Raw genomic sequence first — 13,166 nt, forward strand, 5'->3', positions numbered from 1 at the left:
GGTGGAATTTTGGGGCTTTGAAAATAAATCATAATAACTTTATTAAAGGGTAATGTTACAAGTAAGGTAAAGGAGTCTTAAGATTTTGGTTTTCTATATTAATGGTGAGTGTATTATGAGATAAAAAAATATATAATTGTATTGGTAGTTTAGAAAATACAGTGGAGGAATATAAAGTAATGAAAATCAGGTACTTCTAGATAGAACATAGTGACATGATAAATAACTAATCTAAAGAAATATTTGGTATGTCAGGTGCATTTTGTTGGCTGCAGTTGCGTCGCATGGACACTGGAGGTCGCACTTTCCACATTCCTGCACTGATGTGATGCTAAGAGATCAGGCAGTGAACGCAGCAGCCGGAAACTCTGGGCGCTGCTCTGTGAGTTAAATCTGAAGCATGCTGCACTCTCACATTACCTGCAGCGCAGACAACACCTCACATACGGGAACTCTCAGTGTTTTTGAGGACCTTCATCGGCCAGGGGGTGAGTTTGATGCTTTCTTCCGATATGGAGCAACTTGAAAATGTTTGTAGTTGGTTTACTTCCTCCAACAATGTAAAAACACCTACATTTGTGTAATGGTGAAACTTTTTGGGATATGTCTGTGAAGATATGAATGTTGTTGCACTTTGAAAACGACATTTAACGTCTTCTCGAGGTGTTGTTTTCCCTCATCATTAACTCGCACACCGTGTCACTCACTGACCTACATTTCAAAATAAGTTTAAATCCGCGTCAGTTAAGTTAATTACCTGTAAGCTTATACACCCTTATTTATAAACATCTTGCTGTTTTCTTAGTGTTTCTGGATATACTATTTTTCTGTGGGTGAAATTATTTTACATTATTGCAATTACTCTTTTTTTATACAAAAATACAGTTTCAGCGTTTCAGTTTGTGAAATAAATGTGGGGGAAAGTGAAAAAGGTCATTCATTTGTGTACAAAACACACATCTATTCACTTAAATATGATTTTAATAGGGAAAAGTTGGAACATCTCCATATGTTAGAGTCTCAAACTGCATTTTCTGACATTTGTGCATGAAAAGTTAACCTAAAGTGCATTTTGTTTTAGAAAGTTGTGGATTTTCTTCTAATCATTGCAGTCCAGTGCACATCTGGGTGTAGTTTATGATTTCAGCCCCTCTCTTGAAGTGTCAGCTCTCCTTATAGTGAAACTCATTACCTTTTTAAGCTCTACCTGCTAGTTTTGCACAATAAAAGCCCTTAGAGTTGATTGATGGGATCATATGTGAGACATCAGTAGAGGCAAAGTGATTTAACTTGAGCTGAACAGAAGGCTCCATGTTTGAATCCAGATGTTTGGCACTGTAAAAGAAACACACACACAGCCCTGAGATGTGGTTTTTAGAGTTTGATCCCTGCTGTGTCCAGCCTTTTGTCCAAAGAATGACCTGCGAGAGGTATATTTACCCTCCACACACCCTAACAGCGCTCCTGTGGTGATCCAGTAGTGACTCCTCATTACACCTTGCATCACCATCCTGTCATTTCTCTGTGTTTGGATTTAGAAATCTCCAGGTAGTCTAGATATCAAAGTGTGTCGGCTTGTTTTTACCGCCGGATGAACGTGGCTTTATTGCAAGTAGGTTATCACGTAAAACCCTTCATTAGACCCCAGGGCACGTGTCCTGACTCGGCATCTGTTTGTTGTTGACACTTATACATGGCAGCACCATGGCAACTAATCAGTGCTAGAAGATATACTAGTAGATTTTGCACTTAAAGGGGCCCTATTCTGCTCATGTTCAAGTCCCGCATACATATCATTCAAAATTCTCTTCACCTACAAGTCCCTCCATGCCCATGCCCCCCAGTGCCTATCGGACATCCTTCGCCCACATGCCCTACCCCGGAACCTGGCCTGCTTACCACCCCCCGCACCAAACTGCGAACCTTCGGGGACAGAGCCTTCAGCGTGGCAGCCCCCACACTTTGGAACGCTCTCCCTGCGGAGATCCGCAACATCCCCACGCTTGACGCCTTCAAAAGGGCCCTCAAGTCCCATCTGTTCACCAAGGCCTTTGGCCCCTAATCTATTTGTTGTTTTTGTCTGTCTGACTGGTTGTCTGACTGCCCTTTTGTTATGTTTGTTTTTCCCTGTTCTTCCTCGTAAAGCGACCTTGGGTCCCATGAAAGGCGCTATATAAATCTAAGCTATTATTATTATTATGTTCAGGTTCATGTTTATCTTTAGTGTCTCTACTGTGACATCTCTCCATGCTTTAATGTTCAACAAGCTCTTTATTTTTCTCAGACTGTCTGTGCTGCAGCATCTCTTTCACCCTCTGTCTGAAACCAGAGCCCAGTCTGCTCTCATTGGTTAGCTGGCCGGCTCTTAGTTGATTTATATTTTGTATTGGCTAATAATCTGAAGTTGTAGAGAGCTGTGACATAAATTAAGTGGAGTTAAAGTAATATATTTGCTTACAAATTTGAGGAGTATGATCATATGTAGCATAAAATGGCTACTCAAGTCAAGTTAAAGTATGTCAAAATAGTACTTAAGTACAGTACTAATAATAATAATGAGTTCCATTTATAAAGCACTTCATATTTGAATGCAAATCCCGAAGTGCTACAAGTAGTGAGCATGAACAGTATAAATAAACATTACACAACACGGTAGAATTAATTAAAAAGCAATACAAAAATAAATTAAATAAAAATAAAAGGGTGATAAAAATGTCTAGGCAAAGGCTCTTTTGAAGAGATGGATTTTGAGGCCTTTTTTAAAAGCCTAGTACTAGAGTAAATGTACTTGCCATCACTGCAACTAATGTCCCAAAGCTACAATAAAAAGGACATTTGAATCGTTTTTTTCCAGCGCTAAGTAAAGAGTGTAATCTGTTATGATGATGTCATGGCTAATGTCATCCTCTGGCTCATGTTGCAGCAGGCGGTGTGAGTGAGATGCAGAGACTGCACTGACCAGCAGCAGCTCAACAACACTGGACCTCTGAGCGGGGTATGTCTTCATCTCAGCCTCCTCATCCTCATAGTTTCTGTACAGGTTTTCTGACAGTGTCTGTGTTTGCTGCAGCAGCCTGGATGTGATTCTGGCTCAGATCGTGTCTGTTGGCAACCCGGCCTCAGTGTGCGATGTGTGGACCCGCCCTCCTGTGTGTGCTGCTCTGGATCTCTCTGGCTGTGTCCAGGACGCAAGGTATGTTTCATATTCCTTATAGTTTTATAGAAAATCTAACTCTAGTGAGCTCAGTTTCTTTATAAATAAGGTGTCTTCTGTTTGAACAAATGTTGGCCTTGATGATGCCCACAGAAGCACCATTTCTTCATCACTTACTCACCCTGATTTACCTTTGACATTTGTTCAACGTGGAAACATAATTCAACCATGAACGACTAAAAAACAAAGAACTTCTGCTTAAAAATGTTCACACAATATGGCAGAAGATGTGCAATAGGTGTTGTGTATATACATTAAAAAAGATAATACATTCACAACAAAGACAATACAAATGTTAAAATAAAAACGTGAATATATATATATACAAATTAAATAAAAAATGTATCCTGGTGGATGTCAACGATATATCAAGATGCCACCAATTAATAAAAAAATGTCTCTGTCTGATTTCAGGTCAGGTGGTAGCTCCTGCCAGTGTAACAGCAGAGGCAGGTCTCCCCCTGCTGCTCGGCTGCTCCGTCACCACGGAGACGGGCGACACCGTGCGGCAGGTGCGGTGGCTCGACCGGCACAAGAAGGTCCTGCTGGCGTACGAGCCGAGCGAGCCGGTGCACGTCAGCCATCAGGAGCCCAACGTGCAGCTCAACGCCTCGCACAGCAACGGCAGCTACATCACCATCCAGAGGGTGGGGTCCGAGGACGAGGGCTGCTACAGCTGCATCTTCGACGTGTTTCCCAGGGGCCCGCTGGAGGGGGCCACGTGCGTCAGCATCACCGGTCAGTCCTGCTTAAACCACCAATTCCACCTTTTGTTCCTCTTTCCACAGAGACAAATTAGGGTTACAGAGGGAGTTTGTTTCTCTAACTATTTCTCCTATGAGACAGGAAGTGGAGGGCTAATGAACCTGGAGATCCACAGGGAAGAAGCCCACCCAGCGAGATACTGTACCCTTCCTGTTGTTCCTATTAAATGTGCACACACTGTTTAATTACACCCAGGCTCCTGTCGTTAGACACAAGCCACAGTGCTGGAACTTTTTTACTGTACAGCAGAAATAAGTCAACAGACAAATAAACATGTAAGCAACAACACAGACTGAATAATTTGTCACTCAAACATTTCAATAATATAATTTTTTTCCAATTATTAGTTATATTACAGTTTGCTTAATTGACAGTTAAATGTATACAGAGAACCGAAAACACAAAACAAATTAAATTCTGTATCTTTCATATTGACTTGTGTCAGGTAAAGTGAGCCTGCAGGGCAACAGGACGGCTCTGAGCGGCAGGCCGGTCACCCTCTCCTGCGCGTACAGCCTGCCTGAGAAGGTGCACCAGGTGTTGTGGAGGAAGACGGCGGAGCAGGGCGACACCTCCACCGTGGCGTCCTACACCAAGCGCGGCTACCACAACATCGAGGAGCGCTACAGGCGTCGGTTCAGCCTGAGCCGGACGCTGGACGACACCCAGCTCACCATCCAGGCCGTGAGCACGCAGGACGAGGCCTGCTACACCTGCGAGTTCCACGCCTACCCGGACGGCACCAAGAGCGGCTCCGCCTGCCTCTCCGTCTACGGTGAGCGCATGTGTACTATGTGTGTTCTTATTGTAAGTGACACTGAGCCAGAATTGCTCAAATGTGAAAGTGTATGCCAGGTAAGTGTTTGGAGTAAGTAGGTTGAGATCCTTTTTATAGAATCTAGGTTAAGGGTCTTGACCTACTTTAAGACCCTTGACCTTTCAAGCTTAGTATGAGAAAAATAAAGACCCTTTTGAACTTTAAAGCATGGAAACATGTTACAGTAGAGGCACAAAGTACAAATATGAAACCTGAAAATGTAGCATAATAATGTCCCTTTTAATTAAAAGTATGAATACTATGGTCTTAAAATACTCCATTAAATGTCCTGAATGTACTGTAAGTACACAAGTATTAGCATCAACATATACTTCAAGTACCAAAAGTAAAAGTACTCGTTCGGCACAATGGCTCATTTCAGGATAATATAAAGTACCCAATCAGCTTAGTATACTTCAAGTATCAAAAGTACTTGTTATGCACAATGACAGGCTGTGCGTATGTCAGGAAAAGGAAAAGGAAGGAAGCGCCTTTTTATAAATAAACCTGGAGGTGAGAGGTCATTAAACTACTGCTCTGGAGACGGCGCTCTCCTCTTTTTTCCCGCTACTGTTCCAGAGAGGTGTTAAAAGCAGAATTAGAAGTGGTTAGCGATGGTTCCAGGAAAGTGAATGTGTGAGTTTGTTTTATGTTGACAGAGGGAGGGGTGTGACTGGTGGGAAAGACGTGATTAATGTGGGTGAAAGCCGAGGGGATGAGTGGCGCGCTGTTTCCAGACACAAGGCCAGTGTGTGTTTCTCCTCGCTCTGCTCAACGGGCTTTGTCTCCGCTGACAGACACAAATCACCAGTTAGTGAATAGCTGCTGCTGCGTCCGGTCGGAGGACAACAACTAGTGTCAATGTGGAGGGATAGTGATTGACAGGCGACAGCCAATCCAATATAAGAATAATAACCAGCCACTGATCTGTGTTTCAGTTCTACCCAATCCAGAGGTGAGTCATGTGACCTCGTCCTCGGGGGTCTCTGAGGCCAACTGCACGGCCCGCTCCCGCCCCCCAGCAGAGATCACCTGGGACATCCCCGGGGAGAATCGAACGCTCGGACCGCCCGTTTCCTCTGCCTACGATCAGGGCGACGGCACCACGGTGGTGACGAGCACGCTGCTCCTCCAATCAGCGATCAAGGACCTGTCCGTCACATGCGTGGTGCAACACCCGGGCCTGGAGAAACCTATAAGAATGTCCCTGCCTACAGACGGTGAGACGCTAATATTTAAAGCATGTAAACATGTAACAGTAGAGGTACAACATACAAATATGAACCTGAAGAAGAGCTAGAAAGTAATAAAGACAGCTCAGGTAAAAATCCACACTATAAATAACTGTATACATATATATTTGTATCTACTATTGAAGTGACAATAGTTGTGCAGATATTTCGCTTTTTTGACTTGAGCAGCTTCCCTTATTTGCAGGCAGATCTTACAAAGCACAAGTTAAAACACCTGTGCAAGTTATGCATCAGAACTGTTGCCAAAGATGGTGGAAACCGTCATATTTCTCATTCCTGGGTGCTGAGGTGAAGCAGAACCAGGCCTTTTGTTTTTCTCATGTGTGTATTCTTAGATATGTTAGTCATGTGTAATTATGGCTGCTCTGATGGAGTCCAGAGTTGTTATTCTGGGACCACATCACCTCTCGTTTAGTCCAGATGTCTTTTAAACATACATACAGATTTTACTGTAAGTGTGTGTTTGCTGCAGTGGGATCGGCCAACGTCGTCCTCCTGTCGATGTGCGGCGTGGCTGCCGTGGTCCTCCTGTGTCTGTGCGCGTGTGTCTGCAAGTGCTTCATGTGCAATGACGGTGAGTATCTGCACATTTACTTGAATAGAAAGGAGTTGTTCCTTTGATTTTCCAAAGGCATTCTGGGAAATGCAGGGGTGGTTACATCAGAAATACTGTAACTCCTGTTCTGAGAGTTTGTGAAGGTGGATGTTTTTGCAGCAGTTCAGGACAACGTGGGTGAAGAAAGTGAAAGATGGGCAGTTTGAGTTTAACTGTATAGGCTGAGCCCTTCGAAATAGATACAGGATCTCTACCATGGGAAGGAACACTTTGCCGTTAAGTAAATAATTCAGCTGTTTCAAAAGTAAGTAGTACGGGGGAATAATCTCAGACTTTGTTGTAGGTGTGTGTTGGTAAAGTGCGTGAACAACAGCACTGTGAAACCATGAACCGCCTCGCTGTAAAGGTCACCTCGCAGAGCCTTTCCACATAGAGCCGGTGTGCTAGCTCTTCCTTTGAGTCCTGTTAACACCTCTGCCACAGTCCCCTCAGTCAGACGGTGTGCTGCGTGTGGACCGCTGCCCATTTCCCCTTTATCAGAGGAGCTGTGTCCACCGCGGAGAGGCAGGGAAACGAAAAGTTATCGCTGCACTGACAAAGACTTTGGCTGACCCCGGTGCTTTTGCCCGCCAAGTCGTAAGGGAAGGAAAACAAAAGCAGGCGGCGGCGATGTGTCGAGGTCATGGCGGTCCCACGGACACAGATTTGGCAAAGCACAATTTAGGCAGAGGTGGAAGAAGTACTCGGAGCCTTTTTTTGAAGGAGCCCTATTATGCATTTTTGTGGCACTAAATACGATGAGGTCTCAACGATGGATGACACATGGTTTTAATTCCTACTATATTTGTCACTTCATTGTTTTAAGCTTCAAAAACCAACATCTGACCACATGGGTAGCACACAACAAAGGCTGCTGATTTAAGAGTGTTTCCCACATCTATAATTTATCTTAAATATCGTTTTTACTGTGATTTATGGTTCTGTGTTGCACCAGAAGTGTCATCTGTGGGATGGCGGCTGCAAAAATAGATTGTTCTCTGGGAATAAAGGGCTCCCGTTTCTTTTAGACGTCACTTGAAAGTCTTTTCTCATGTATAACTCCGTGCATGCCTGAGCAGAATAACAAGTGGTAGAAGAAAAGATCCTCTTTCTCCTTGAGACTGTGGAGAAGACGTTGGAGGGGAAAGCAGTGACATGAGCCCAAAGTTGGCAGCGTGCCCAGTTAACAACAACCCTCGACTGTACACACACACACACACACACATTCTGCATGTCCCAGGTCATGTCAGGAGCACAGGCTTTTATTGTGATTGGGTTCAGACTGCAGTTTACTGGAAGAAAGCTGTGATGTGTCTGTCCTCATTTGGAGCTGACTTCATTATTTTTTTAAATATTTGTTCCACACACCAAGTGGCTTCCAATCATGCACATAGTTTGCTTTTCATTCCCCTGATTTAAAATAAATTAAATGAGCAGAATATGTCCCTTTTTTAGAAATAGGAGTTAATACTGTCTGCTTGGATGCAGAAAGTCAGAGAGATGTTCGGCCTACTGTAAACCCTCACTATGGCGGGCCTGCAGAGTTGTGATGTCTGCGGGCACAAAGAGCTTTTTTATGGTCTCTTCTGGATCAGTGGGTGTCATCCAGCTTTCAATCACGGCTGGGAAGTAAGGCCGAGGTTGCTGTTCCAGTAAAATGTCTATTTGTGTCTGAGTTTCCATGTTTTCCAGGACTTTAGGGTACGGCGGTGGCACAGCTACGAGAGAAGGGAGTCAACTTCGTATAAAGGCAATATTTTCATGAAAAACGTCTGTTTTCAGTGGCACTTTTTATCTGTAACACCACAGGAAGTACAGGGGAGGGACCATATCCGGCCAAGAGGGCAGACATAAGGATAACACTGATTGTTCCTTAGAGATTAGACGTGGAAAAACAAGAAAACTGAGCAGCAGGACAAGATGAAAGTACGCCTGCCGCTCACACTACACTTTTTCTGATCCATTTCCCAGTTTCTCCGTCACACACTTCACTCCTGCTCTAATTGGCTTTTTGGGGGCCACATGTGTCGAGTGGGCCCCGCTAAATATCTCACATTGCTGCCGCATGTACGTTGAGACGTTGACGGCACTTAATCATGTCTGAAGAATTCCTGCAATGTTTCATTATTCTTCTGTGGTCTTTTTGGTTGTGAGTGGGTGTTTTTCTCTGGGTTTAGACTTGTTGTGTTTATTTCCGCTTTCCGGTGTGGGATTTGTCAAGTAACCGCAACCCCAGCCCATGACATGAGGACATGTTTGCCTTGACACTCCCATTCTTCACTGGGTGCAAACTGTCTGATTCATTTAATACAGATTGTTGCGGGAATGAGTCAGATTTCTCGATGTTAACTTCCAGGTCAGCATATGAAAACACATTGGGAAATAGGCAATGAATAGAAGAAATGTCAGTGTTATTTTCCCGGACATTTGGGCTTTCACTGAGCAAGGAATTAACGGGGCCCCGCCTCCAAAGCTATATCCAGTTATTTGTATACATCCATGGACCTGTGAGGAAGAATGTGTGTTTCTTGAGACAGAGCTGACCAACTGACTGTGTCTCTTTCTTTCTGTGCAGAGTGATGTGAAGGCAGTCGTCTCTCCTGCTGTGATGAAGGTCCAGTGGAGCTCTGAGCCTGACCAGAGCCGAGCCACCAAGTCCTCTTGTCATTCACTACACAGTAAACACAACTAACACTTCACTACTTCATGATATATTTGACACTTACTGTAGAAATGTGGCCCAGATCATTGAGGAAATCCTTGTGTCGGGGCATCCTGGGGGGTCGGTTGTGTGAGGGCAACTCTAAGCTGTAGAGCTCTGTGATGAGATGTATATTTTTTACATTTTGGATTTATCTGGCTCAAATAGAGGTCACTCGGTTCTTTTAAAGTGTTTTTGACTTTGTTGGGCAGATGATAATATATTCAGTCTTTTTTTTTTTTTAAACAACAGAAATGTTGGCAGCTTTTTCATTATTCTTTTAAGCTCCTTTAAACATGGTTTCAATTCATTCATAAGTAATGAATGATTATATAAGTAACAAAGGGCTTTTAAAGGGGACATTTAATGCTGATATTCAGGTTTATGTCTATGTATTGGGCTTCTCCTAGAACATGTTACATGCTTAAATGTTCAGAAACGACTTTATTTTTCTTATACTGTCTGTTTGAATTTACCTGTATTCACTCTCAGTCTGAAACACTCCGTTTGTACCAGTCTCTTTAAGTCCCCGCCCCCAAAAAAGCCTGCTCTTATTGGCTTAAATGGCTCCAACTACCGCAATGTATGTAAACCAGCACTGAGAAAGTGGCTTGTTAACTACTGCTTGATTGTTGACCCCCAAAATGGCCACCACAGGGGGCTACGTCACCGTGAAACCCTTTATTTAGTGGTTGCCAAAATGAGAAAATATGTTTTGAAAACTGGAAAAACAAATGAAAGGTTTGTTATTTAAAGCTGCTGTGTTTCTCGTGATGGTGAAGGGTGGTCACCTATCACCTTCAGGCCCTAACACTCAAAAGAGACCTGTGTGTGTGCTGCATTGTTGTACAGTATTTCATGACTTACAGAGCTTCCATGTATGGAGCATCACTGTAAGAATGTAACTTTTATTTTAGAAAATATTAATTTTGACTTTATAGAAAGTCGTTTATATCTTTATCAGGAAAAATATATATATTTTCTATTAACAACTGATTTATGGTTTTACAGTAACTTATATGTATATAAAGAGGATGTTGAGTATAACATAAACCTTCGCTAAATTGTCTACCTGCTGTTTTATTTTTCTTTAACCATGTTTTTAGAGTTATTGTGTTATTTTTAAACAGTATTCAACTGTTTAGTATCCATAACAGTTGAGTTTCATGTGGAGATAAATTGAAGTTTGAAGTGGATCAGACTGTTCAGCTTTTGTTTCACTGCTTTGGAGTACAAATACAATATGTATGGTTAGAAATGATACCTCGAATTTCTGATTGAATTTGCAGAAATGTGATTCTTTACACACTATGGGTAAATAACGTTACACAATACAAAACTCATTCCCTCCACAGCCCACTCCAACACGTCAAATGTCATAATTCTTATTGCAGGTTTTATTTGAGTGAGTCAGTTGTGAGTCATGGAGGAATTGAGTTTCACACCCAAATTAATCATTTGGAAAACACATTGTTAAACAAGAGTTCAACCTCAAGTCAACAGGATGCAATTGCTTTCATTGTTCCTGAGAGTAGCATTTCCTTAAATAATTCATATTTATTTATTTAATATTCTCATTGTATTCTTATTGCTATTTCATTCTTGTTTCATTTAGTCCTGTGTTGGTATTAAGCAGTCTTATTAATCAGTTATAGGTTACTCTGTTTTCAATGGGAAGATGAGTTAGTATTGTTTTTATTTTAGTTTTGTGAAGCCCTTTGAGTAGAAATGTATATGTGTGTATATATATATATATGAAAAAGCTCATTGATAAAAAAAAAAGGCTTATCAGAGGAGGAGACTGAGCTTATCTTGAGCGGATTTCATAATAAAAGCACTAGTGTTTTCTTGTTTTGTTCTTTAATGACTTTTACACTGATAAGAAATAATGATTTCACCTACTTGACATTTCCCCAAATTGTTTATGAAACGAGCTCTGCGGTCTGAATTGAACCATTGACATTTTTTATGTAAATTGACATGTTTTTCCCTTCAGTTTCCACATTCCTCAATGCCAGGAAGGGGTGAGTCGTTCCTTTGTTTCTTGGAGGCACTGGGTGGCATTCGACATATTTATATTGACTGCTATCAGTGAAGCCACAGATTGACTATTCATTTAAAAATGGAGGTTTATGTGGAAGAATCCGTGCTAACTAGGTTTCCTAGGTTGGATTATTAATTTCAGGGTTAATGGAGGCACAGTGACAGGAAATAATAAAAAGTATGTATGGCTTTATTTCAGTACAGTTATAACATATCTTCCTTTTTACATAAGCCAGAGTTTTGCTGGTACACCACTAGATGGCGGCCATGTTTAATTAATTTCACCCTTGTTCAAAGCAGTCTATGGCGCATTTCCACTGCAGCGGGTAGCCCCGTTTAAGCGTCCTGGACCGTCCTCAAGCGGCCAGGCCAGTTTTTGGTGGCATTTCCATATAGCCTAGTACCGGCTAGCGGGTACTTTTTCTCTCTTTTTCCGGCCCCATAAAATCGTGGTTCTATCAGACCAGGCCAGGGCTGTGACGTCAACACTCGACTGCTGATTGGTCAGAGAGAATCGTCACAAGATCGCGCGCGAGATCATCCCTCGCGTCACATATATATATCAAGAAGCAAGCTTGCAGCATTTTGTAAACGGAGGAGCTACAAAAATTGCAACGTCGAAGAAAAGCACACCGTGGTCGACCGAGGAGGTGACGACGTTCCTACATCTCATTGGGGATGATAAAATCCAGCGGGAGCTCGACGGAACAACGCGAAATGTGAAAGTGTTCCAGGATGTCTCTGCACAGATGTCCGAGCGCGGATTTTCCTGCGATGTAGGGAAAACGGAACGGCTTTACTGGAGTCCCTGCAAGGTACGCTCACTTCTAACAAAGAAGTCTATTTTATCCTTACATTAATGTTCGACAACCCGTGCTTTTATGGAGCCCCAAAGAGCTACATAGCTAGCTAAGGCAGATAGCCTTAGCTAGAGCTATTGTTTGCTAACACCATATGTGCCATTGTTTACGTTCAGTTTTTCTTTTCTATAGTTGTTGTTGCTATTTAGTATTGTGCTGCAGTAGTTTGTGGAATTAACAAGTCATTTTGCTGTTCTAGATGATTACATTGGGACTCGTGAGGAGGAACATTCCCGAACAACGGTTGATGGCAGTGTTCCGTCCACATCGTCATCGAATCCTGAACGGACCCCAGCCGAATAATCGAGATGGGTCTGTCTGCAGACCGCAGCAAGGAGGCGTTTCCTATAGGGGCGTTTCCTAACTTTTTTTATCCAGCTGCTTTTATAAATCCTCGCAGAAGAAGTCATTGTTCTAGTGATGGGAATTCCGGCTCTTCTTGCTGAGCCGGATCATTTGGCTCAACAAGAAGAGCCGGCTCTTTCGGCTCCCAAAGGGCTCTTCAGTTTACCACATAATTATACCTTTTAATTGAATCAAATGTAGCGCTGTTTTGACAAATGATTTATATGTGTACACATATCACTTAAATTATTCAAGACATCCTTTGTACTAAAGTATTCAAAAGTAAAAATTACATGTTTAATATAAATTATTTGCTGTGGCCAATTGTTTTCATTGCATTTACAGACCCGTGTAACTCTCTGATACCACCCAATTAATGCATTGACTTGCTTGTAGAACCACGCTACACAAAACAGATGGCAACACCTATAAAAACTATTTAAAAAAAGGGGCTACTGTATCAACTTATATAAATATAGTTTTTCTCCCTGCAGGAGAGGGGAGCGTGCTTTGAGATCAACTGCTAGGCTGCAGCGGGGAGAAGAGGGGGACAAAAAGTAGGAAGAGAAGTAA

General features: G+C 42.4%; 1 protein-coding gene across 4 annotated transcripts; it reads left to right on the forward strand.

Moving 5' to 3' along the window:
• Positions 1 to 351: 351 nt before the first annotated feature.
• On the forward strand, positions 352 to 11,192 carry LOC117459318 (OX-2 membrane glycoprotein-like). 4 transcript variants are annotated; one of them, XM_034100077.1, is made up of 8 exons: positions 352 to 488; positions 2,924 to 2,995; positions 3,071 to 3,193; positions 3,629 to 3,952; positions 4,425 to 4,754; positions 5,735 to 6,016; positions 6,522 to 6,623; positions 9,220 to 11,192. In XM_034100077.1, exons 3-8 carry the CDS (start codon positions 3,130 to 3,132, stop codon positions 9,222 to 9,224), a joined length of 1,107 nt encoding a protein of 368 aa, XP_033955968.1. In that variant the 5' UTR covers positions 352 to 488; positions 2,924 to 2,995; positions 3,071 to 3,129; the 3' UTR covers positions 9,225 to 11,192. The 4 variants fall into 4 exon arrangements, with proteins under 4 accessions (XP_033955968.1, XP_033955977.1, XP_033955986.1 ...); XM_034100086.1 differs by having other exon boundaries at positions 3,074 to 3,193; XM_034100095.1 differs by having other exon boundaries at positions 2,927 to 2,995.
• The last annotated feature ends 1,974 nt before the right edge of the window (positions 11,193 to 13,166 follow it).

Source organism: Pseudochaenichthys georgianus, chromosome 2 (genome assembly GCF_902827115.2).
Source record: "Pseudochaenichthys georgianus chromosome 2, fPseGeo1.2, whole genome shotgun sequence".
NCBI classification, from domain to species: domain Eukaryota; kingdom Metazoa; phylum Chordata; class Actinopteri; order Perciformes; family Channichthyidae; genus Pseudochaenichthys; species Pseudochaenichthys georgianus.

Bases quoted from the DNA above. Each gene is read 5' to 3' on its own strand.
- LOC117459318 (XM_034100077.1), top strand. From the start codon at position 3,130: ATGTGTGGACCCGCCCTCCTGTGTGTGCTGCTCTGGATCTCTCTGGCT. The intron at 3,953-4,424 runs GTCAGTCCTGCT...GACTTGTGTCAG, and splicing joins CACGTGCGTCAGCATCACCG to GTAAAGTGAGCCTGCAGGGC. The intron at 6,017-6,521 runs GTGAGACGCTAA...TGTTTGCTGCAG, and splicing joins AATGTCCCTGCCTACAGACG to TGGGATCGGCCAACGTCGTC.